Source organism: Macaca nemestrina, chromosome 19 (genome assembly GCF_043159975.1).
Source record: "Macaca nemestrina isolate mMacNem1 chromosome 19, mMacNem.hap1, whole genome shotgun sequence".
In the NCBI taxonomy this organism is placed as follows: Eukaryota; Metazoa; Chordata; class Mammalia; order Primates; family Cercopithecidae; genus Macaca; species Macaca nemestrina.
Window position 1 is genome coordinate 67,630,227 of NC_092143.1, and position 23,721 is coordinate 67,653,947.

Consider the following 23,721-nt stretch of genomic DNA (forward strand, 5'->3'; position numbering starts at 1 on the left):
CATTCCCTCCAGCTGGACTGTGGTTCCGCAGTGCTGCCGGGTTCCTCTACCTGGCCACTGTCCTGTTCTAGACTCTAGCCCTTGCTGGGCTTAGCAATACCGTCCTCTCCCCCTGTGCCAGGGTGTTAACTGTGTCCTGCACGGCAGTCTCTATTACTTCAACCCTCCTCACCTTTGCGAGCAATCTCTTTTTCAAATTCTTCTCAGTTAACGTTTTTTCTTTCTTCTCCTCCTCCTCCTCCTCCTCCTCCTCCTCCTCCTCCTCCTCCTCCTCCTCCTCCTCCTCCTCCTCCTCCTCCTCCTCCTCCTCCTCCTCCTCCTCCTCCTCCTCCTCCTCCTCCTCCTCCTCCTCCTCCTCCTCCTCCTCCTCCTCCTCCTCCTCCTCCTCCTCCTCCTCCTCCTCCTCCTCCTCCTTCTTCTTTTGAGACAGGTGTCTCTCTCTGTTGCCTAGGCTGAAGGCAGTGGTGAATCTCGGCTCACTGCCATCTCCGCCCACCAGATTCAAGTGATTCTCCTGCCTCAGCCTACTGAGTAGGTGGGATCACAGGCGCCCGCCACCATGCCCGGCTAACTTTTATATTTTTAGTAGAGATGGAGTTTCACCATGTTGGGCAGGCTAGCCTCGAACTCCTGACCTCAAGTGATCCACCCGCTTCAGCCTTCCAAAGTACTAGGATTACAAGCATGAGCCACTGTGCCTGGACCTCAGTTACCTTTGAGCAGGCCAGCTCTTGCCTGCTGAGACCCTGAGCTGATACCTCATCCTCTGAAGTTCACCTCCCCTCAGCACTTGTTACCCCTCTACCTTGCCGTAGTTTCTCTTTGTTACTTATCAGACTTCCTGTGAGCGTGTGTAGTTGATTGCCTGCCTTTCCCACCAGGATATAAACTTTAGGGCAGGGATTTTTACCTGTTTGCTGATTATCTGTGGTACCTCAACAAAACTTGGCATGTGATGGGGGTCTCTCTCTCCTCTCTCTCTCTGGCTGTCTCTCTTTCTCTCTCTCTCTCTGTGTGATGAATGAGTGAATGAAATGAATGTCCTACTTGTCTAGCTTACATTTATACCTTAGATCTCTCAAACTCAGGGAGAAACAAATAATAAATTTCTGTCAAGTTAGTAAATTTGAAGATTGTACAAGTCAAAGAGACCTTTCAGAGACGTGAAATAGGGAACAAACCATCAAAACTGTGGCATATTTTGCATTCTTTTGCCAAGAGGGATTCCACAGTTAATGCCACTGATTTTTATATCCTACTCCTCTCCCCTGAATTCTGCCTTTTTTTTTTTCCTGAGGCAAATCTTTGAGTAGTTCTTTCAATGGGGGTCTGTGAGTAGAAGAATTTCTACCTTATCTAAATCTTTATTTCACCCTCACTGGGTTATAGTTATCTTCCACTAGCATTTTGAAGATGCGATTGCAACTTCTTCTGACTTCTGATATTTTCTTTTTTCTTTTTGAGACAGAGTTTCGCTGTTGCCCAGGCTGGAGTGCAGTGGCGCGATCTCGGCTCACTGCAACCTCTGCCTCCTGGGTCCAAGTGATTCTCCTGCCTCAGCCTCCTGAGTAGCTGGGATTACAGGTGCGCCCGCCACTACGCCCGGCTAATTTTTAAATTTTTGGTCTTTTTACGTAGAGACGGGGTTTCACCATGTTGGCCAGGCTGGTCTCGAACTCCTGACCTCAGATGATCCGCCTCAGTCTCCCACAGTGCTGGGATTACAAGTAATCTCTCTGGGTTTTTTTGTTTTGTTTTGTTTTGTTTCTCTCCCCTCTTGTTACTGCAAAGATTTTCACTTTGTTTTTGGTATTCTGCAGTTTTATTCTGTCTCTGGTTTTGGATTTTGTTGTTCTATAGCTTGCTTGAAACTGTTGTTTAATTCAAGGACTCATTTGTTATCTTTAAGTTAGAAAAGTTTTTAGCTATTATGTCTTCCAATTTTACTTCATCATTCTTTATATTCTCTCCTGCCAGAACTCTTAATAGACATATGTTGGGCCTTCTCGTTCTATCCTCCTACCTCATTTCTCATTCCATTTCTTTCTGTTGCATTCTGAGTACTTCTCTCAGATCTATTTTCTAGCTTTAGTTTCTTTCTCAATTTAGTCCGTTTTTCTGTTTAATCTTTTGACTTTCTACTTTCTAATCTTAGTGACTGTATTTTATAATTCTAGAAATTTTAGGCGGTGGTTTTAAAAAGTTGTTATTTTTCCCCATAGCGACATGTTCTTTTACATTACATGCATTTCTAATTTTATTTCTAATAACTTCAGACATATTAATTGAAAGCCTTTTTTTCAGAATGTTTTTATACGTGAAGTTGTTGCACAGCTAAGTCTTTTGTTTCTTCTGCTGAATGTCCATCACAATGGGTCATCACAAGATGGGCTTTATGGAGAGCTCATCTTCAGTGGAGCTTGTGGTTTGTTTGTTTGATTTTGTTTTGTTTTTGTTTTTCCTGCTTCTTGGGTTTGGAGGTGTCCATATAGAGTAGTTTTGTGTGTGTTGCTGTTGAGGCTGTAAAGGTTTCTCTGCTTCTGGGCTACTAGTTTTAAATTTGGATTTCATATCTAGGCATGCTACAAGCTAAGGGCTTCAGTTTCTCAGGTTTCTCACCCAGAGCTTAGGCAAGAAAGTGTTCTTCCCTGCATCCCTGAGCACAAGGGCAGTGTTCTACTCCCACTGTCACTAGGGGTCTGCCCCCTTACCAGGCCTTACCCACTTGATTTGGGAGGCCAAAGCCACATACCTTCCATTCATGTAGCTGTAAAGCCTCATCTATTTTTGTTGTTGTTGTTGTGGTTTTTTGTTTGTTTGTTTTTTGGAGACAGAGTCTCGCTCTGTCGCCCAGGCTGGAGTGCAGTGGCATGATCTCGGCTCCCTGCAAGCTCCACCTCCCGGGTTCAAGCGATTCCCCTGTCTCAGCCTCCCAAGTAGCTGGGACTACAAGCACACACCACCACACCTGGGTAATACTTTTGTATTTTTAGTAAAGACGGGGTTTTATCATGTCACCCAGGCTGGTTTCGAACTCCTAAGCTCAGGCAATCCATCTGCCTCGGCCTCCCAAAGTGCTGGGATTAACAGGCGTGAGCCACTGTGTTCGACCGGGCTCATCTGTTAATCCTCTGGGTGTATGTTCTGTCTGACACCCACCTCTATGCTTGACCTTACTACCAGGCATCACTGGTTAGGCCTGTTGCATCAGCCTTGCCTTGTGTTTGTTTCTTTCTTTCTAGCATATCTGGGGATTTTATTCTTTCAAACTCTGCACTATGTTATTTTACCGATTTATTCGGTGTCTTTATGGATTGTGATTGAAGAGATGGTCCCATGAGCCTAGTCTGCCAGGTACCACCAGTGTCCCATGCTCTTTCTAATATAAAACATGTCAATACTCTACAATTTATATTATCTAGTATAAAGCAAACACATATATCCTTTTTTTGTACATCGTCCTGTGTAGTTGACGTGTAGACAGTCCCTAACTTACAATAGTTCAACTTTACAATAGCGTGAAAGTGACATTTTCAGTTTATGGTGGATTTATTGGGATATAACAATATTGTAAGTTGGGGAGCATCTGTATTAACTTATTTGTGCCCAATAACAGCCCTATGCAGTATATACAACTATTCTTTCCATTTAACAGATAAGTTAACTGAGGCACAGGGAGCTTATATAACTTACTTAAGGTCACAGAGCTTGTAAAAATCAGAGTTAACATTTGGCTCTGGGCACCCTGGCTCCAGAGTGTGTTCTTAACCAATAAACAGGTTGGCATGGTGGCTCATGCCTGTAATCCCAGCACTTTTGGGAGGCTGAGGTGGCGGATCACCTGCGGTCAGGAGTTCGAGACCAGCCTGCCCAACATGGCGAAAGCCCATCTCTACTAAAAAATATAAAAATTAGCCGAATGTTGTGGCATGTGCCTGTAATCCCAGCTACTCGATCCTGAGGCAGGAGAATCGCTTAAACCCAGGAGGCGGGGGTGTTACAGTGAGCCAAGATCATGCCATTGCATTGCAGCCTGGGTGACAGAGCCAAACTCCATCTCAAAAAAAAAAAAAAAAAAAAAAAGAAAACAGGAAAAAACAATAAACAGTCTAGAATGAATATCAAGAATTCAGTGTTGACCCCTGAACATTTGATCTAGGAACAAGAGAAGATTTGCAGATTTATAACCAGATCTACAATGTAAGGTAGAATTTGTTGAGGACGATTACATTAGCTTGGCTGTTATAGTTCAGGCGGTGTTTAAATCTTCATTGTCTTCTATTCAGAAGTTCAAGGGTAGAGTGGGATTGATGTAGAGCAGGAGTTTCCATTCCACAACAAAGAAATCTCCGTTTTTTGCTGTTGTTTTTTTCCTTCTCTTTTCTTGTCCTCGTTCTTTCAGTTCTTCATTACCAAAAATACATCATCAATTCACTCAATTTCCCAAGACCAAATTTTGGAGTCATTGTACTTCCTCTTTCTCCAAATATATTTTGTTGATTAGTTCTCCCATTCAAGTACTAACCAGGCTTGACCCTGCTTAGCTTCCAAGATTAGCTGAAATTGGGTGTGTTCAGGCTATAGATAGTCAGTCCTGTCTCTTCATATCACTCTACTTTGTTTCTCTTCCTATGGCCCCCTACCATTATGCTAAAATAGGCCATAGCCATCTTTCCCATTGATTACCACAACTTCTTGGCTGACTACACTGCCTCCACTCTTTTTTTTTTTTTTTTGAGGCAGAGTCTTGCTCTGTCACCCAGGCTGGAGTGCAACGGCCAATCTCAGCTCACGGCAACCTCTGCCTCCTGGGTTCATGGGATTCTCCTGCCCCAACCTCCCAAGAAGCTGGGATTATAGGTACATGCCACCATGCCCAGCTAATTTTTGTATTTTTAGTAGAGACAGTGTTTCACCATGTTGACCAGGCTGGTCTCGAACTTCTGACCTCAGGATCCGCCTGCCTTGGCCTCCGAAAGTGCTGGGATTACAGGTGTGAGCCACGGCACCCAGTCCTGCCTCCACTCTTATGTTCCTTCTTTTACCTCCATGGAATATTCCACAGAGTAGTTAGATGCTTCTGAAACACAAATTGGAATTGTCACATCCTTAACAGAAGCATTCAGTGCCTTAGGGTATAATCTAAACTCTAAGTTGACTGACTTTATGACCTGTACGTCTACTCACTTCAGCTGCTTCCTCTGTTAGCTATTCCTTCCTTCCTTCCTTCTACACTCTGTGCAGCAACAGTGACCTTTTCTCATGCTTGTGGGTCTTAGCATATGTTGTTTCCAAGGTAGGAAATCACTTTTTCTAGTCTTTTACATGTAGTTTTCAGAAACTTCTCCTTAACTTCTCTAAGACTAGGCTAAATGTTCTTACGTGTTTTCGGATCACCTTGCACTTTCTCTACCATAGCACTAGCCACTCTTTAATGTAATGCTTCCTGTTTCCGTTTCTCTCTCTGGGCAGGCCCAGCCTCCTCAGGTGTTAGAAGGGACAGGAAGAGCAAGCAAAGGTACAGGCCACAACAGTTGCCCCTATTCAGGTGTGTTTTACAGGGCACTGGAGAGCGAGCTTCTGTCTTTGGTCCAAGCTTTCTTCCAGGCAGCAAGATTGAAGAGTCCAATAGGTGAGACAGTGTGGCTATGAGACTAAGTGATTTATTGCTCACTTTCACTTCCGCCAAAGTCTATTTTATTTTATTTTATTTTAATTTTTGAGACAGAGTCTCTCTGCGTTGCCCAGGCTGGAGTGCAGTGGCATGATCTCGGCTCATTGCAACCTCTGCCTCCCAGTTCAAGCAATTCTCCTGCCTCAGCCTCCCGACTAGCTGGGATTACAGGCAAGTACCACCTCATCCAGCTAATTTTTGTGTTTTTAGTAGAGACAGGGTTTCGCCATGTTGGCCAGGTTGGTCTGGAACTCCTGACCTCAGGTGATCTGCCTGCTTTGGCCTCCCAAAGTGCTGGGATGACAGGCGTGAGCCACCATGCCCAGCCCACTTCTGCCAAAGTCTAGAAGACAGGCAAGCGTCATACCCTGAAGCTCTCTCAAGCACTCAGAGTGGATTAACTCTAATGTGTCATCCAGTTCTGCGCCTTATTCTTTGTGGCACAGACCTTCCCAAGACTCCTCCCTTGACCTTGGCCACAGGTGGCCCTTTCTAGATCATATGTGGCTCAACCCTAGTTACCATTTACTTCATTGACTCTGTTTTTCTCGTAAGGCCATTACCATAAGGTGAGGAACCCATTGGACAATTCAATCAGAAGTGATGCAAATCCAATTATACCCTCTGATGAAGATTTTACTCGGTTTGATTAAAATTAATATTCCTCATTGCTTCACTTCATTCTCATTTGCAGGAGAGTGCAAAACACATTCTATAGTTCTGCTGGCTTCTTTCCTGTTTTGTTTGACTCTAGGTCTTTGTGACTTGTACTCTTTTCTAAATTTTTAAATGTAATTATTTTATTTTTTCCAAATAAATATCCCTCTCCTCTTACTCTTCTGAAGTCTCCCTTTGATCAGTGTTATTCTTTCAATAGGAATTGTTTTATTTTCCATTTTCCTTGCTAGACAGCAAGCTCTGTAAAAACAAAGACTGTCTGTCCTACTTACCCCTTTTTCTCCAGCACCTAGCTGGTGCCTGCCACGCGATTGCCACTCCATAACTGGCAGATGAAAACTTCTCACCTTACTAGAGTTCTCACTGATCATAATTCTGAAACTATCTTCCCTCAGGACTAGTATTTTTGGCACTCTATGTTAGAAGTGTTTGTTTTATTGGGTTTATATTTAGCAATAAAAAAAGGTTCCTTGTTCTTTAAGATCCAACTCAAGTGCAACATCTTTTCATTCAACAATAGATTACTCTAGTCCATAATAACAATGCTCTTCTCTGAAATTTTAATTTTTTTTTTTTTTTTGAGACGGAGTCTTACTCTGTATCCCAGGCTGGAGTGCAGTGGCGCGATCTCTGCTCACTGCAACCTCTGCCTTGTGGGTCCCGGTTCAAGCAATTCCCCTGCCTCAGTCTCCTGAGTAGCTGGATTACAGGCATGCGCCACCATGCCCAGCTATTTTTTTTTTTGTATTTTTAGTAGAGACAGGGTTTCACCATGTTGGCCAGGATGATCTTGAACTCCTGACCTCGTGATCCGCTCGCCTCGGCCTCCCAAAGTGCTGGGATTACAGACATGAGCCACCGTGCCTGGCCTCTGAAATTTTAATGTTTTTTAAAAGCATGCACAATTTGCTAGTTATGTCTCACAACATCCCTGATATTATCTTTTTTATTAGTCATTTAATACATGGCACTTTGAGCTATATATTTTATATCCTCCAGTATAATGAATGTAAATTATATAGATGTAGATATATAGATAAAATGATCAGAGGTACTTCTTCAGTGGATGATTGTATTCAAGGTAGTCATTTTAATTTCAACAAAAAATAGATTTATATTTTTATGTCTTTCAGCATGACCTCTTTTGATATTTTTCAAGTTATAGTTTTATGGAGTAGAAGTTTTTAGAAGATTAGTTGATTTTTATGTGCAAACATTGTTTCCCTGTTTTGAAAAGAGTACTGATTTTCATTGAAGCATTTATATAATTCCAATCTGATATGAAAGTCCATTTTATGTATTTTTTGAGACGGAGTCTTGCTCTGTGACCCAGGCTGGAGTGCAGTGGCGCGACCTTGGCTCACTGCAGCCTCTACCTCCTGGGTTCAAGTGATTCTCCTGCCTCAGCCTCCTGGGTAGCTGGGAGTACAGGCGCACACTACAATGCCCGGCTAATTTTTGTATTTGTAGTGGACACGAGGTTTCACTATGTTAGCCAGGCTGGTCTCGAATTCCTGACCTCAGGTGATCCGCACACCTCAGCCTCCCAAAGTGCTAGGATTACAGGTGTGAGCCACCTTGCCCTGCCTTGAAAGTCCATTTTAAAATGGACTTTGCTCATTCGGGTTAGATCAGGTCTTTCATGTATAAAGTCATTATGTATTGCATTTTTTTACACCACAGAAGAGAAATCATCCCATTTTGTTGTTATTTTCTGTATTTTCTCTGATCTTTAGCTTTGTCACTAGATTTTGTAGTTTTTGGACTATTTAGTCTCTCTCCTGTTTGTGTTTAATTATTAAAAAAAGCCACATACATATTCAAGGCAGCACCATTACCAGAAGGGCAAGGATGGGGAAATAAAATGACTTCATCCAGTTTTTTTCTTTTAAATACTTGTCCCAAATGATGGAAATACTTCAGTTAAATGTTCAAAAAACAGGCAAATATATATATATATATATATATATATATTTTTTTTTTTTTTTTTTTTTTTTTTCTTTTTGAGACGAAGTCTCGCTTTGTCACCCAGGCTGGAGTGCAGTGGCGCTATCTCAGCTCACTTCAAGCTCCGCCTTCTGGATTCACGCCATTCTCCTGCCTCAGCCTCCCGAGTAGCTGGGACTACAGGCGCCCATCACCCCGCTTGGCTAATTGTTTTGTATTTTTAGTACAGACAAGGTTTCACCGTGTTAGCCAGGATGGTCTGTATCTCCTGACCTCGTGATCTGCCCGCCTCGGCCTCCCAAAGTCCTGGGATTACAGGCGTGAGCCACCGCGCCCGGCTGCAAAATATATTTTCTTGTGCCACAAGTAAAAAACAAAATGTAGTTAAAAATTACTTATTTCTCAATCTGCCCTAATTAACCAACCCATAGTAATATAAATGAAAAAGTTTTTCATTTCACATTTTTAAACTAAAGAACCATAATTATTTTAAGGTAAAATATAATAACTTGAAGCTATTTGGATTCAGATTATATTTTACATTAAAAGAATTATGGTAGCAACGTGTGGAATGAGATATTTTATTAGTTTTCTTATTTAATAAATATTTGAGAGGTTTTATTTGGGCAAAGCTTGGTGTTTGGATGGAGATAAGGAGGTTGAGAGTTTATAGAGGGTGGCAGAGAGACAACATACGTACAATGCCTCATGCCCCTATGACAAGTGGGTGTGGCCGCTGTTGGAGTCCAGGAGCAGCTACTGTCATGTCCCATGGTGATATTTTGTTGTTGTTTTTAGAGACAGGGTCTTGCTCTGTCACACAGGCTGAAGTGCAGTGGTGTGGTCATAGCTCATTGCAACCTTGAACTCCTGGGCTCAAGTGATCCTCCTGCCTTGACCTCTCAAAGTGTTGGCATTACAGGCATGAGCCACTGCACCCAGTCTCCGCAGTGATATTTAAGGAAGGCTTCCTGGGGTAGAACAGCATTTGAACTAGGCCTTGAAAGAAAATAATTTTTTTTTTTTTTGTCAAGTAGGGAAACTTCTGAATATGGATAATTATTTCTAATGTTCAAGTAAGATTTCAGTAGTCAGCATTCAACATCCAGTATTCAACAGTATTTTGAAGACTGTTTTTAGGTAAACAAACATTTCCAGGAGAACAGTCTGGATGAAACAAATTTAGTTTATTGAGCATCTTAAATGTTAGGCTAAGGAAATGTGGACTTTTTTTTTACACTAGGATAACAGTGGAGGTTGTCTGTACAAGGGGTTAATTTGTTCACATAAAGAAACAAGTGTCTTCCCACTGTTTTAAAAATGTATCCAATTAAAAATTGTTCAGTGTAATCATGAAAAACGACAGATTGTGAGCTTTTTATGTCTCTAAAGTTAAGCTTTTCCAATACGATCTTCTCACAGCTTTCATGACTTTAAAAACATTTTTAGTACAAAAAATAACATTTTTCCTGAAAATCAACAGCATCAAATTCTTATAGCAGGCCAAATAAGGCAACATACTGGCCTTTTTGCATTTATTCATGACAGTTTAGTCTCTAAATATTAACCAGCTAAAACATATTTGCAGTGATTCCCAGTTGGTCACTTTTCTAGAAGCTTAGCGATTTTAATTTTTTAAAATTAACCTTATGTAAACATCATTCTATAAGAAGCGTGCCAGTGCGAGTTGAATGGACCCTGATGTGCTGCACTGCAGTGTGGCATACGGCAAGGTTCAGCAATTCTTAAACTGTTCCACTGTGGAAGTTCACTTCAAAAATCTTGTTTTAACACTAGATTGTCAGAGAAATGAGGTAACATTTAACTCTTTTGGACAAAAGAATTCGACACTCTCTTAATGGTGGATTCTTATGAAAACCTCTTTTTTTATATATATATGTACGCATACATATATTTGGAATATTTTTTGAAACCTTGCAGAACCAGTATTGTCAAACATTTGTAAGTATTCCTAAGCATGTATTTGGACAATTAATGTTTCTTCATGTTAACAAGTATCTAAAGTTTATGAACTATCTAAAACAGACAAAAACAGGATGATTAAGCTTATGATGGTGTTTAATAAAAGAACTATATCTATGAATGGTTATGCTTCTATTTTCCTGTCATTTATGCCCTGAAAGTGGAAAATTACTAGATTACCCAGAAAATTTATGGAAGGCATAGGCTGTGACTGTTTCTTCTGGTACATCTCCTCAGTACTTGGTCCACAGTTCGTGTTGCGACATCTGTTCAGGCACTATTTAAGTCATATGGCACCTAGCATATGGTACTCTCTTTTGCTATTTAGCAACTAAGTAGAGAATAAATCTTCACAATGTGTATCAGAGGTTCAAAATGGAAAATAAAGTCTGTAAAGTCAAATTTGTTTTAGAATATGGTAGTTTTCAATTAGTTGGGCTTTATTAAAGAAGCTAACAAGAGAAAACTATTCTGTAAGATGTATTTTGTAAGACGTAAACTGTGGTAAAATATCATTTGGCCTTCATATCCGTGTGTGTGTGTGTGTGTGTGTGTGTGTGTGTGTATAAATATTATATATATATTTTTTGAGACGGAGTCTCACTCTGTCTCCCAGGCTGGAGTGCAGTGGCACCATCTCTGCTCACTGCAACCTCCGCCTCCCGGGTTGAAGCGATTCTCCTGCCTCAGTCTCCCAAGTGGCTGGGGTTACAGGCGCCCACCACCATGCCCAGCTAATTTTTGTATTTTTAGTAGAGATGGGGTTTCACCATGTTGGCCATACTGGTCTTGAACAGTAGTATAGAAAACTTGAACTCCTGGGCTCAAGTGCTTCTCCTGCCTCAGCCTCCCAAGTAGCTGAGACTATAGGTGCACACTACCATGCCCAGCTAATTTTTAAATTTTTTGTAGAGATGAAGCCTTACTTCTTTGCTCAGGCTAGTCTTGAAATCCTGGCCTCAAGTGATCCTTTTACCTTGGCCTCTCAAAGTGCTGGGGTTACACACATAAGCCACCGTGCCTCACCCTAGCTGTAATCTTGTGTCTTTTAACAAATCTTGTTCTGTCCTCACCTTTTAGTTATTTTTTGATGAAAAGACTTCTTAAATGTTAAGATTTTTATCTGACGGCAGGGACAGATTTAAAGTATCTTAATGTATAATTAACAAAATATCAGAAACCATTTCAACTAAGTACATTTATTTTGCATTAATCTGGACATAATACTTTACTTGTTTTTAAGTGATATATATACACTTTGGACCTTCCTCTTGTCAATATTTTGTTTTTGTTTTTTATTTTTAATGAGTAAATGGGTTAAGGTTTTCTTTAGAGGACCAGGGCATATACTGATACTACCATTTCTTTATTCCCAACTTAAACATATACTCAATGGTACTGGACCTTCATAGGAACACATTTTTGAGAGTGAAAAGACCTACTTATGCCAAACAGTGATTCAAATAGGAAGTAGAGTTAATGCTGTTTTCAGATGTGTTAACCACCATGATAACTACAGAATTATTTTTGTTTCTTTTTAGTACTTGCTTTTGAATAAAATTACTTATCTACAAAGGAAATTTTAATGTTTTATAAGGAGTGCTGTCCTTCTTGTCAGTTGTTTTTCTTAAACATTACGTTGTTATTTAATTCCTATAAACTTTTTTTTTTGTCTTGGTGCCTCTTGTAGGGCAGTGCTCCCCAACATTTTTGGCACCAGGGACTGGTTTTGTGGAATACAGTGTTTCCATGGACTCGGGGGTAAGGGTGGGAGTGGGGCTGGGGAGATGGTTTTGGGCTCAAACTGTTCTACCTCAGATCATCAGGCATTAGATTCTCATAAGGAGCCCGCGACCTAAATCCCTCATATACACAGTTCACAATAGGGTTCGTGCTCTGGTGAGAATCTAATGCTGCCACTGATCTGACACGAGGCAGAGCTCAGGTGGTGATGCTCACTCACCCTCCGCTCACCTCTTGCTGTGTTGCCGGGTTCCTAGCAGGACCACAGACCAGTACTGGTCTGCAGCCCGGGTTTGGGGACTCCTGTTTTAGGGTACAGACCTTTCTAGGATAAGGCTTCATTCTTTCTTTTTCTGTACCAATTTATGTGCCCTAAATAAAGTGTGTGCTTAATAATGATGCCCAAGAAATACATGCGGCTGGGCTCAGTGGCTCACGCCTGTAATCCCAGCACTTTGGGAGGCCGAGGTGGGAGGATCATCTGAGGTCAGGAGTTCGAGACCAGCCTGGCCAATGTTGTGAAACCCCATCTCTACTGAAAATACAAAAAAAAAAATTAGCCAGGCATGATAGCGTGTGCCTGTAGTCCCATCTACTCTGAAGGCTGAGGCAAGAAAATCTGTTGAACCCAGGAGGTGGAGTTACGATAAGCCTAGATTACTCCACTGTACTCCAGCCTGGACCACAGAGTGAGACTCTGCCTCAAAAAAAAAAAAAAAAAAAAAAAAAAAAAGTCGGGCGCAGTGGCTTACACCTGTAATCCCAGCACTTGGGGAGACTGAGGTGGGCAGATCACGAGGTCAGGAGTTCGAGGTCAGCCTGGCCAATATGGTGAAACCCCGTCTCTACTAAAAATACAAAAATTAGCTGGGTGTGGTGGTACGCGCCTGTAGTCCCAACTACTCGGGAGGCTGAGGCAGAAGAATTGCTTGAAGCCAGGAGGCAGAGGTTGTAGTGAGCCAAGATTGTACCACTGTACTCCAGCCTGGGCAACAGAGCTGACTCCATCTCAAGGAAAAAAAAAAGAAAGAAAGAAAATAAACATATATATTTTGCTTAAGACAGCTAGATGGAAAGATGAGGTTAATAGATATAAGAGTATTTTTGTGCTCTTAGTTAACCTTAAGATTCCTTAAAATCCCACTCACTGTATTTATTCTTTTATTTATAGAAATGTTTCCATCATTTCTTCAGAAAGTTGAAGTTGTCTCAGAAGCTTCTAGAGAAACTTGCGTAGCTTTGAGTGATTGCCTTAATCTCTTCACTAAACAAGAAAGGGTAGGTAGCTCAGAATTGAATTTATAAAATGATTGTTTGGATGTTGCATGCATGGTTGTCCATGAAGTCATTGCTTTCAAATTGTTCAAAGGTGGGAAAATATTAGTATTGACAAAGGAAAGCTTCATTTGTCACCAAAATTTAGAACTTATTTATTATTGATTAAGCAGGATGAAATAACTTGTGTTCATATCTTTTGAATTTGTTGATGTAGCCATATTTAATAAGTATACTTAAAGTTGATCAACTCAGGATTGTTGTAACACTTCAATAACAGAGATGTGAAAATATTCTAGAAACGGAAGGTCTTTACATTAAAAAAATACTTTTATTTAGGAAATAGAGTACTATCATACTTATCTAAGTAAACTAAGCTCAATGAATTAAGTATTTTTTGTGTTCTTTCCCCTCACTCTCTTACCCTTCAACAGTTTGCCATTTGCTTTTCTAAATATGAGTAAGGGCTGAGCATGGTGGATCATGCCTGTAATTCCAGCATTTTGGGAGGCTGAGGTGGGCAGATCACCTGAAGTCAGGAGTTCGAGACCAGCCTGTCCAACATGATGAAACCCCGTCTCTACCAAAAAATACAAAAATTAGGCCAGGTGCGGTGGCTCACGCCTGTAATCTTAACACTTTGGGAGGCTGAGGCGAGCAATCACTTGAGGTCAGGAGTCGAGACCAGTCTGGCCAACATGATGAAACCCCATCTCTACTAAAAATACAAAAATTAGCCAGGCATGGTGGCGCACACCTGTAATCCAGCTACTTGGGAGGCTGAGGCACGAGAATCAGTTGAGCCTGGGAGGCGGAGGTTGCAGTAAGCTGAGATTGCACCACTGCACTCCAGCCTGGGTGATGGAGTAGACTCTGTCTCAAAAAAAAAAAAATTAGCCAGAGAATCGCTTGAACCCGGGAGGTGGAGGCTGCAGTGAGCCGAGATCGCGCTACTGTACTCCAGCCTGGGTGACAGAGTGAGACCCTGTTTCAAAAAAAAAAAAAAAAAGAAAACCAAATATGAGTAAGAGTGGTATGTTGTATGCTGAGCTATTAGTGATTCTTTTTCAAAGGATTGAAAAGTTACAAAGATGTGTTTTAGTTGCCAGAATTAGGATTTTTCTTGTTTTGCTGTTTTTCCCCTCATTTTTATGATTTCAATGTAAGTCAAGTGTCAATAGGCTTTCTTTTCTATTTTGTTAATTTTTATATATATGTCTAATCTTCAGTATTTTAGATTAAGATACGAAATTTCTTATTGTTTTAGTTTACTTGTACCTTTTGGTTAGAGATTAGGTTTCAGTAAAAAGAGAGATGAAATTGCTTTTATATATTTTCCTCTAATAAGTAAAGATCTAAAATTTTATTTCCTCATGATTAGAAAGGGATCCTTATGAATTCATATACAATTTCACAGGGTCTCACTGGGTTGCCCAGGCTGGAGTGCAGTGGCATAGTCATGGCTCACTGCAGCCTCTGCCTCCAGGGCTTAAGTGATCCTCCCACCTCAGCCTCACAAGTAGCTGGGACTACTGGCCTGCACCATGACGCCCAGCTAATTTTTGCTTTTTTTTTTTTTTTTTTTTTTAAAGACATGGGCCTTTCTATGTTGCCCAGGTTGGTCTTGAACTGCTGGATGCAAGCCATTTGCCCACTCGGCCTCTCAGAGTGCTAGGATTACAGGCATGAGCCACCATGGCGAGCATATACAAATTTTTAAATGCTGTGTTTGCTGTATGTAGCACCAATTCCACATATTAGTTTATTTGGAAAATAAGACAAATATGGAAATAATAATCATTTAAAACAAACTTACCAAAAGTCTTTTAATATAATTATATTAACTATCACAGGAAAACATAATTGTTCATTAAACATTTCAAATGGTTGATTTTTTAATACTGTTTGAAAATATCCCTCCTCAGCACTTATATTTTTGGTGGTTTGCAAATTTCATGTGCAAGTTTATTTAAATAACAGATGATTTAGTGTTCTAAATAAATCTGACCAGGATGGTTGCATTCAGAATATCTTTGAAATTAAAAAAATATGATATCATAGGATTCATGACATATTTAGTACATTGTAAAACCACATTTCACTCACGTCTCTTATGTGGTACCTAATGGATGTATCGATAGCTTTTTCGTTCTAGAGATGTATGGTTTTAAGGCTGAACATTAGACTGGAAGTAACATGTTATGTTGGTGCATGTTTAATTTCTGAAGCAATCAACCTATTCTATTTTTTAAACTATCTGCTTAAAAAATAGCCTAATTCTTTCTCTTTGTAAAAATCTAGATGTGCAAGAGTGTTAACCTAAAGTTTAGGCTAACTGACCTCTTTTAGCCTCTTAAATTTATCATGAGGATTAAATAAGATAATGTAAGCAAAATACTTAGCATAGTACCAGACACAAAGTAAGCCCTGAATAAAAAGTTAACAGTTATCTCAAGATCTTAACTAATTAACATTTGTAGCCTCTCTTTTCTGATAGTACCTTGGAGCTTTTATGTGTGTAACATTGGATTTACCTTGTTTTGGGAGGAAGTAGCATTGTCTAAAGAACTTTTATTTGACCACTATCATTGGAATGATCCTGTTGTGTTTCCATCCTTGTTATTTAAATGACACGGCTACTTCACTTCTCTGAACCTTGTGTTCATCTTTTAAATAAGGGAAACCATGTAGCAAGCTTTTAGAAGCACTGGTCTGAAAGTCTGATGGACCTGTCTTAAATCTCAGTCTTTCTCTAACTTTTCTCCAACTGTGGGACAAGCTTCTGTAAAATGAAAATAAACACCTCAGAGTTGGGTGTGGGCATCAACTCTATGTAGATGAATGATACATATATAGAGTATGTTAGCATAGTGCGTGGAACACAGTATTCTGTTTAGTAACTAGCATTTAATGTTTCAAACTTTTGGAATATATTTAAGATATCTTCTGAGTAATTATATGAAATGTCAACTCCATGAAACACTTAGAATCCATGGATTTCCTTCTCAACAATAAGATAAACAGTGAGAAGGCACTGCAAAATATTTGAAAGGTAAGTGGCATTTCTAAAGTTAGTCTTTCAAATGCATAAGGATTACAACATAGGAATTTAATAGCGTAATCGAGGTCAGAGTGGTGTAATTATGTGCTGTAATACCTTATTTATCTGGCATTATAAATTACATTTCTCTTATCTGGAAATTTTGTTAAAAGAGCAGACATAAGCTTTGAAGACCTACAGACCTGGCTCTAATTCCTGGCTCTGCTATTGACTCTCTTTGACTCGGTTTTAAAATACAATCTCCTATTTAAGATGGTGACTAACCAAAGGGATTGTTTTGAAGAGTAAATGCAATCATATTGGTAAAACACCTCTGTGGGGACTGGCACAAAACAGGGATCCGGTAGATGTAAGTGACCCCAGCCCCCACAGCAGCAACGCTGTTTTTATTCTAGTCTTTTTTGATGGCTGTTATTCTAAATGTTCCACATTTACTTCTTAATCTAAAATTTTACAACTTAATTTTATGTTTCTTTCATTTTTTTTTTTTTTACAAGCCCTTGTCAGGCCATAATTTTACATTTTCTCGGTGTCTCAAGATTGGCCTTTTGTATGTCAATAATTACTCTGTGCCTTAATACAGAGATGCCCTCAGGGGCTAATGTTTATATGAGTCTGTGTTTTTCTACTAAATGGCCTGGTCCTGCCAATGCTTTTTGAGCTCTTGTTTGCTCTTTATAGGTTTTTAAAAATTACCTCTCTTGATTTTTCAAATTAACTGTGTACCTGCCTCTAGCAGTAGAATACTGATGCCTTCTGATTTACTCTTTCTAATCTCCTATTTATTAAAAAGAAAACCAGATAACCAAACTCCATCAAATTATGTCCAGTAAGAGTAAACTGGCTCTCTATGAGAATCTTGGGGGGTTTCAGTGTGTGCAGGCCTTCGTGCCTTCTATTTCTGTGGTATGTGGGGTTTTTTTTTTGCTTATTTGAGGATGTACTGATATGACCTACATAATCGAGGTTTTCATAGGAGCTGTAAATAAATGAGGCATTATTGTAGGAAGATTTTATTTGTAAGTAAAACTGCTACGGCCTAGTGGCTGATGCCTGTAATCCCAGCACTTTGGGAGGCTGAAGGGGGGTGGATCACCTGAGGTCAGGAGTTCGAGACCAGCCTGGCTAACATGGTGAAACCCCGTTTCTACTAAAAATACAAAAAATTAGCCGGGTGTGGTGGTATGCGCCTGTAATCCCAGCTACTCAGGAGGCTGAGGCAGGAGAATCTGTTGAACCCGGGAGGCGGAGGTTGCAGTGAGCCGAGATTGGGCCATTGCACTCCAACTTGGGCAACAAGAGCGAAACTCTGTCTCAACAAAACAGAAAACAAACAAAAAAACTGCTTATGCTGTTGAGAAAATGGCAATATATAAAATACTTTGTAAAGTTTGTGGTTGACCTACTGAAGAAAAACCTAGATACTGTTTTTAGGGTGGTTTTCTTGGAAACGGTATAACAGAATGTGAGTGCTGGGTGTTTCTTAGCCTGGTCTGAGAGTTCCATTCAAAATGCCAGAAACTGGTTTCTGGAATTATATTTGTTTCGTAGTTTTCCTTGCCAGAGGATGCCCTCCTCATTTTGTGTACTATCGAGCTTCCTTGATGTTAGTCATACCAATTTTTCCAAGGTAAGAACTGCCCATTTAAAGTTAGTATAAGCTCACTTATCAAGTGTTTTATACATATTTCATGTTAAATCTCCTGACTGCTGAAGAGCTGTGACCCAACTGTATGCCTGGAATAAGAGTGGTGCTGGCCAGGCACGGTGGCTCATGCCTGTAATCCCAGCACTTTGGGAGGCTGAGGCAGGTGGATCACCCGAGGTTAGGAGTTCGAGACCAATCTGACCAACATGGTGAAACCTTGTCTCTACTGAAAATGCAAAAAATTAGCCGGGCATGGTGGCAGGCCCCTTGTAATCCCAGCTACTTGGGAGGCTGAGGCAGGAGAATCACTTGAACCCAGGAGGCAGAGATTGCAGTGAGCCAAGATTGCACCGTTGCCCTCCAGCCTGGGCAACAGAGCGAGACTCCGTCTCAAGAGGAAAAAAAAAGAGAGTGGGATTAATTTTGTGGTATAATGGAAAGATTCAGACCCTACATTGGAACTGTCTGAAGGGTTGGAATTCTGTACTGCTTCTTTGGACCGGACACTGCTATCTTTGAAGAGAAATCATGCGTTCATATGGACTTACAGCTCTACAAAGTCATGATCTCTTCCATTCATTTCATTTCCTGTGCTGTCGGGCAGTCCTGTAGTCATTTTGTGACCCTGATATCTTTTGTTTCCTAATGTTCTTAACAGCTCTTTTGGGCCTGCACCCCTCTCTGGCCCTCTGTCTCTGTAGTCCTCTCAGATCTATTTCCACTCTGAGCAGAATTCCTTTGTTAAACATGAGGAAGTCACTGCATATGGCTCCACTCCCTACCACCCTTCACTCCGGTTTTTATCTGCATCTGCTCTCATCCTTTCTTCTTGCCTTTTGCTGGAGGCATCTGTCTCCTTACATTCTGCTTCTCTGGGGACCTTGCTTCAAAAAATAGCTCCTCTCTTTGGAATTCTCTACCCCCTTATTTATAGCTTTTGTCTATCTCCCTGCATCCTTTTCCAATTCCAATTTTGAAAATGTGATACTTTCTGTTTCTACTTCTTAATTTTCAGCAAGTCCACCGAAGCTTTTCTTGCCAGTATTTCCTTACTGTTAAACCAGAGGATATTTAAAAATTGTCTTGCTTGTCCTCTGAAGGGCCTGGCATGTGACTACTTCCTGTTTTTTGGAATTCCGCTGTGGCTTCCACAGTGCCACCTCTTTTGGCTTCTCCTTCCTCAGTAGCAGCTCCCTCTCAGTCACCTTTTTTTTTTGTCTTTTGAGATGGAGTCTTACTCTGTTGCCCAGGCTGGAGTGCAGTGGTGCCATCTTGGCTCACTGCAACTTCAGCCTCCCGGGTTCAAGCAATTCTCCTGCCTCAGCCTCCTGAGTAGCTGGGATTACAGGTGCATGCCACCATACCCAGCTAATTTTTTGTATTTTAGTAGAGATAGGGTTTCACCATGTTAACCACGCTGGTCTCAAACTCCTGACCCGAAGTGATACACCCGCCTTGGCCTCCCAAAGTGCTATGATTACAGGCATGAGCCACCACACCTGGCCTCAGTCACCTTCCAAAGCATTTTTCATCTGCCTATGTATTAAATGTTAGTATTCCCTAGGTTTCTGTGAGTGACCTTCTTACTCTTCACATTCTCCCTGGATGATCTCACCCACTCCTTTAACTAGAATTTCCTGAGGACTCAGATGTCTCCATTTCAGACTTCTCCCAAGTTGTGATCTAGTATATCCCGCTGCCTTTTGAACATTTACATATGCTTACATCAGAAGCATTTCAAAACCAATGTGTCTTAAACTGAGTTATCCATTCAACTCATAGACTTGCACCACCCATTCAGTAATTCAGGCCAGGATCATGGGAAATGGCTTCGGTTCATCCTCCTCCTTCCTCCCTATCTTGATTCAAGTCCTGTCAATTTTTTTTTTTTTTTTTTTTTTTAAGAAGGAGTCTTGCTGTGTTGCCCAGGCTAGAGTGCAGTGGCACAATCTTGGCTCACTGCAACCTCTGCCTCCTGGGTTTCAGCAATTCTCCTGCCTCAGCCCCCCGAGTAGCTGGGATTACAGGCACACACCACCACACCCAGCTAATTTTTGTATTTTAGTAGAGACAGGGTTTCACCATGTTGGCCAGGCTGGTCTAGAACTCCTGACCTCAAGCAATCTGCCTGTCTCAGCCTCTCAATGTGCTGGGATTATGGGTGTGAGCCACTGCACCCAGCCGAGTGTGATTTTTTTATGTCTTGGTTGCCTATCTCCCTTTGCTCTGCCTTCCCCGACTCCAGCATACTGTTCCCCATTGCTGTTCTGTGAGATAAATTCTCAAGGTTGCTCTGTTGGATGACTGTAACCATTTCCTCATCGAGGCTCCACCCTTTAAAACTAGGTGAGGTGTCCCTGCTGCTCCATGAGTTTCTGGCTGTCATAGCATTTATCACATTGTATCATTATATATTCACAAACTGGAGCTCCCTAAGGAAGCAACTGTATCTTAGTTATTTTTGTAGCATGGTACTTGGCATGTGGTAGATGGTGAATAAATATTCGAATGAATGAATAACGAATGTACAAAGGAAAAGATTCAGGCTTTGGGATCAGACCAATTTGGATCTAAACTCTGCTACCTCAACCTTGAATAAATGAATATATGTTTAGGAATTCTGTTTCCACATCTGAAATTGAGCGCATATATGTGTTATTTTATGTGAGGTGCTTCAGTACAGTACCTGACACATTTAGGGCCCATGCAGATTGCCTTTTAAAACAAGAAGGTAATTAGTTGTTCATTGTTTTGCTACCTAGCACTACTTTTATAAACTGAGTTTATTCTCTAATTTTCAGGGCGTAGGGAGAGATTCTGTAGCAGGAACTCCTCTTTCCGTATGTGATTTTTCCAAATACAGTAACTGTTATTATTTCGAGTGAGAAAAGAAAAAGAAATAAACTGACTTTTTAAAGCTGCCATGAGGCTGGGCGTGGTGGCTCACACCTGTTATCCCAGCACTTTGGGAGGCCGGGGCAGGTGGATCACTTGATGCCAGGAGTTGGAGACCAGCATGACCAGCATAGCAAACCCCCCGTCTCTACTAAAAATACAAAAAGTTAGCTGGGCGTGGTGCGCGGGCCTGTAATCTCAGCTACTCAGGAAGCTGAGGCATGAGAATCACTTGAACCCAGGAGGTGGAGGTTGCAGTGAGCTGAGATTGTGCCACTGCACTCCAGCCTGGGCGACAGAGCAAGACTCTGTCGCCAAAATAAATAAATACATAAATAAATAATAAATGAAAACAAAGGTGCCATGAAACCTCACTGACATTCATTCCCAATTTTCCCAGCATGACCTGGAATGGTCTTTAACACATTCTAGGTCTGTAGTGCAATTACAGCTACCACCGATTACAATGGGACTTAAAGTACCTAGGATCTTGTGCAAGAAATATTTAATTTTGTTCATTTTTACTCTGAACTCACTAAAGTATGAGGACAGATTTATATGCTTTAGTAAGGTGAAAGGTTTGAAACATGTTGAAACAAAAATATTTTTTTCCCTCCATCAGAGTGTTACAGTTAACCATAAATTTCATTAACCCGAACATCCCACTTAAGTGTGGTATTTGGGTGGTGGGTTTTCCTGTCCTCTGAACCTTTGCCCTTCAAGCCTGGCTGGAATAATTTTACCTAAGTAGATTTCACGGTAGTAGGATTAATACCGTTGTTTTCCTTGTTGCTCAGTGTCCCAACTAGGGTATAAACAATAAATATGTGAAGACTGCCTTTCAGTCTTTGGTTTTGGAACCGTAAACGTGAACGCATCAGCATAAGCCTGAGTAAGTGACAGGCAGGACTGGAGAGAAGATTCCTTTGGTTTCCAGAGTCTCCCGAGGGGCGGGCTGGCAAACAAAAAAAAAAAAGAAAAAGAAAAAAAAAAAAAGTTGCCAGGGCCGGTGTCTCCAGGAGAGGGCCGAGCGCACAGCCGCTCTAGGACCTCGCAGGCGCCTCGGCGCGGCGCTCACGCAGAGCCCAAGGAGCAGTTCCCGACCTCTCCTCGGAGGGCCGTGCAGGCTTCCCCGGCGGTCCCTACCTGCGCCTCCGCCCGCCAGCGGCACTGGGGAAGGGGAGGAGCGGCCCGGACCCGGCCGCAGCGCGCAGAGAGCCGCCCGCCGCAGGCCTTGCCGCCGCCCGCCCGCGCACTCCCTGCGAGCCTCGGAGGGCGGGTCTGCGGCCGAGCCAGCGGCGGCTGGGGGGTAGCGCGGACCTCCGCAGCCCGGGCGGGCGCGGCGCGGCGCGGCGCGGGAGTCCTGTGCCGCTGGCGGGCAACGCCTCTGCCCGACCTCGCTGGGGAAGGCGGGCGCTGCTGCCCGGCCGGAGCCAGGGGCGGGCTGCGCGAAGGTGACTTAGGGAGACCTTGCGGGCCGCCCTGGGTCGCGCCTCCCGGATCGGCTCGGCTCGGCTCGACTGGAGGGGAGGAGGAGGAGCAGGCCGGGCGCATTCACGCTGGAGCTTGCGAGGAGCGCAGGGTGGAGCGCGCCAGCCGCGGTCCTCGGATCTGGCCCAGGTAGGTGGGTGTATTTGCAGCTCGGTGGCTTTGCGGGGCAGCCTGGGGCCACGGAGGACGCCGGGGGAGGGATCGGGGAGGGCGGCCAGACTTGATCCAGGGATGTGAGTAGATCCAAGAATAGTTGGACGTGTGTGTGCAGAGTGGGGTGCAGCCGCGGGCGCGTAGGGAGGGGCGCACCAGCCGGGAGACCCTATTCTTCCCAGTGCGGGATCCTGCAGGAAGAGCCCCTGGGGAAAAAGCCCGTGGACTGATGTGTTTTTCAGCTGAATATCGGTATTAGGTCAAGAAGGGCTGGAGTGGGAGGAGTAAGACAGTGAAAGACATTATTGTCCTAAATAACCTTCCAAGTTAGTGATTTTTCGCGTGGCTCTGCTTGGGCTGACATTGAGATGAACTTACCATCCGCTGCTCAGAGGCCGCTGAAATTCCAAGAATACGAGAAGTGCATGAGCGGATTAAGGAGAGAAAGGGAAATTCTATTTGTGTTGGGGAATGGGGAGGTGGCTTTTAACTTTAATGTTTTGATGAAGGATTTTTGATTACTCATCGGCTTTCTTTGTAGCCTAAACCAGTGGGGAATCACGTTTCCTAGCATTCAGAGCATGTGGCTAGTTGTTTTGTGCTTTCTGTTGTGCTGGATTTTTCTGGGTTTGGAGAGAGGGTAAGGAGAGGAAGATGCCAGGGAAGAGCTTAGTACAGCTTTTCTGAGTTATTAAGGCTATTAAAAGTTTCTTAATTTTAATTAGGTTCAAAGACTGAATTAAGGCATTGCTTAGCAGAAATCTTTTTTGAGGGAGAAAAATGCTTGAAATGTGTGTTGGTGGAATAATGTGTAGGCTGGAATACGGGGCGAGGTGGGGGGTGTCTAAATGTAAACTTTCCATTTTGAGGACACACCGAAGTTAATCTCCCCTCCAAGTCAAATTTGATTTTTAGCCCCTAAGCTGATGTCTTTGGCAAGGTAACTCAATTTCTGTTTAGTGGATATTTAATCTGAACATAAGACCAGGGAGCTATTTCAGCCTCTGTCCCAGGGCTACTTTTGCCAGACTGGGGTTTTAAAGGAACTTGGATCAGCCTGAATATAGTTTCTGGACTCTAGTCTCCCCTCTTTAGAAACGCTTTAAAGGTTAAATTTAGGAGATTGTATTGATAGTGAAAGTGACTCATACAATTTCTTTGCCCCCAGTTGTG

The 23,721-nt window shown here is 42.1% G+C and overlaps 1 protein-coding gene across 4 annotated transcripts in view; it reads left to right on the plus strand.

Annotated features, from left to right (window-relative positions):
- The window catches only part of LOC105465188 (oxysterol binding protein like 1A), a 226,096-nt gene that overhangs the window by 90,566 nt on the left and 111,809 nt on the right, over positions 1 to 23,721 (plus strand). For 3 of the 4 annotated variants that reach the window (XM_011713465.2, XM_071085524.1, XM_011713491.3), the window contains one exon: positions 13,197 to 13,303. In XM_011713465.2, coding sequence (XP_011711767.1) covers positions 13,197 to 13,303 — 107 coding nt within the window. Of the gene's footprint in view, positions 1 to 13,196; positions 13,304 to 21,903; positions 22,525 to 23,721 lie in introns of those variants that run through there. The other variant, XM_071085525.1, reaches the window with a different exon arrangement.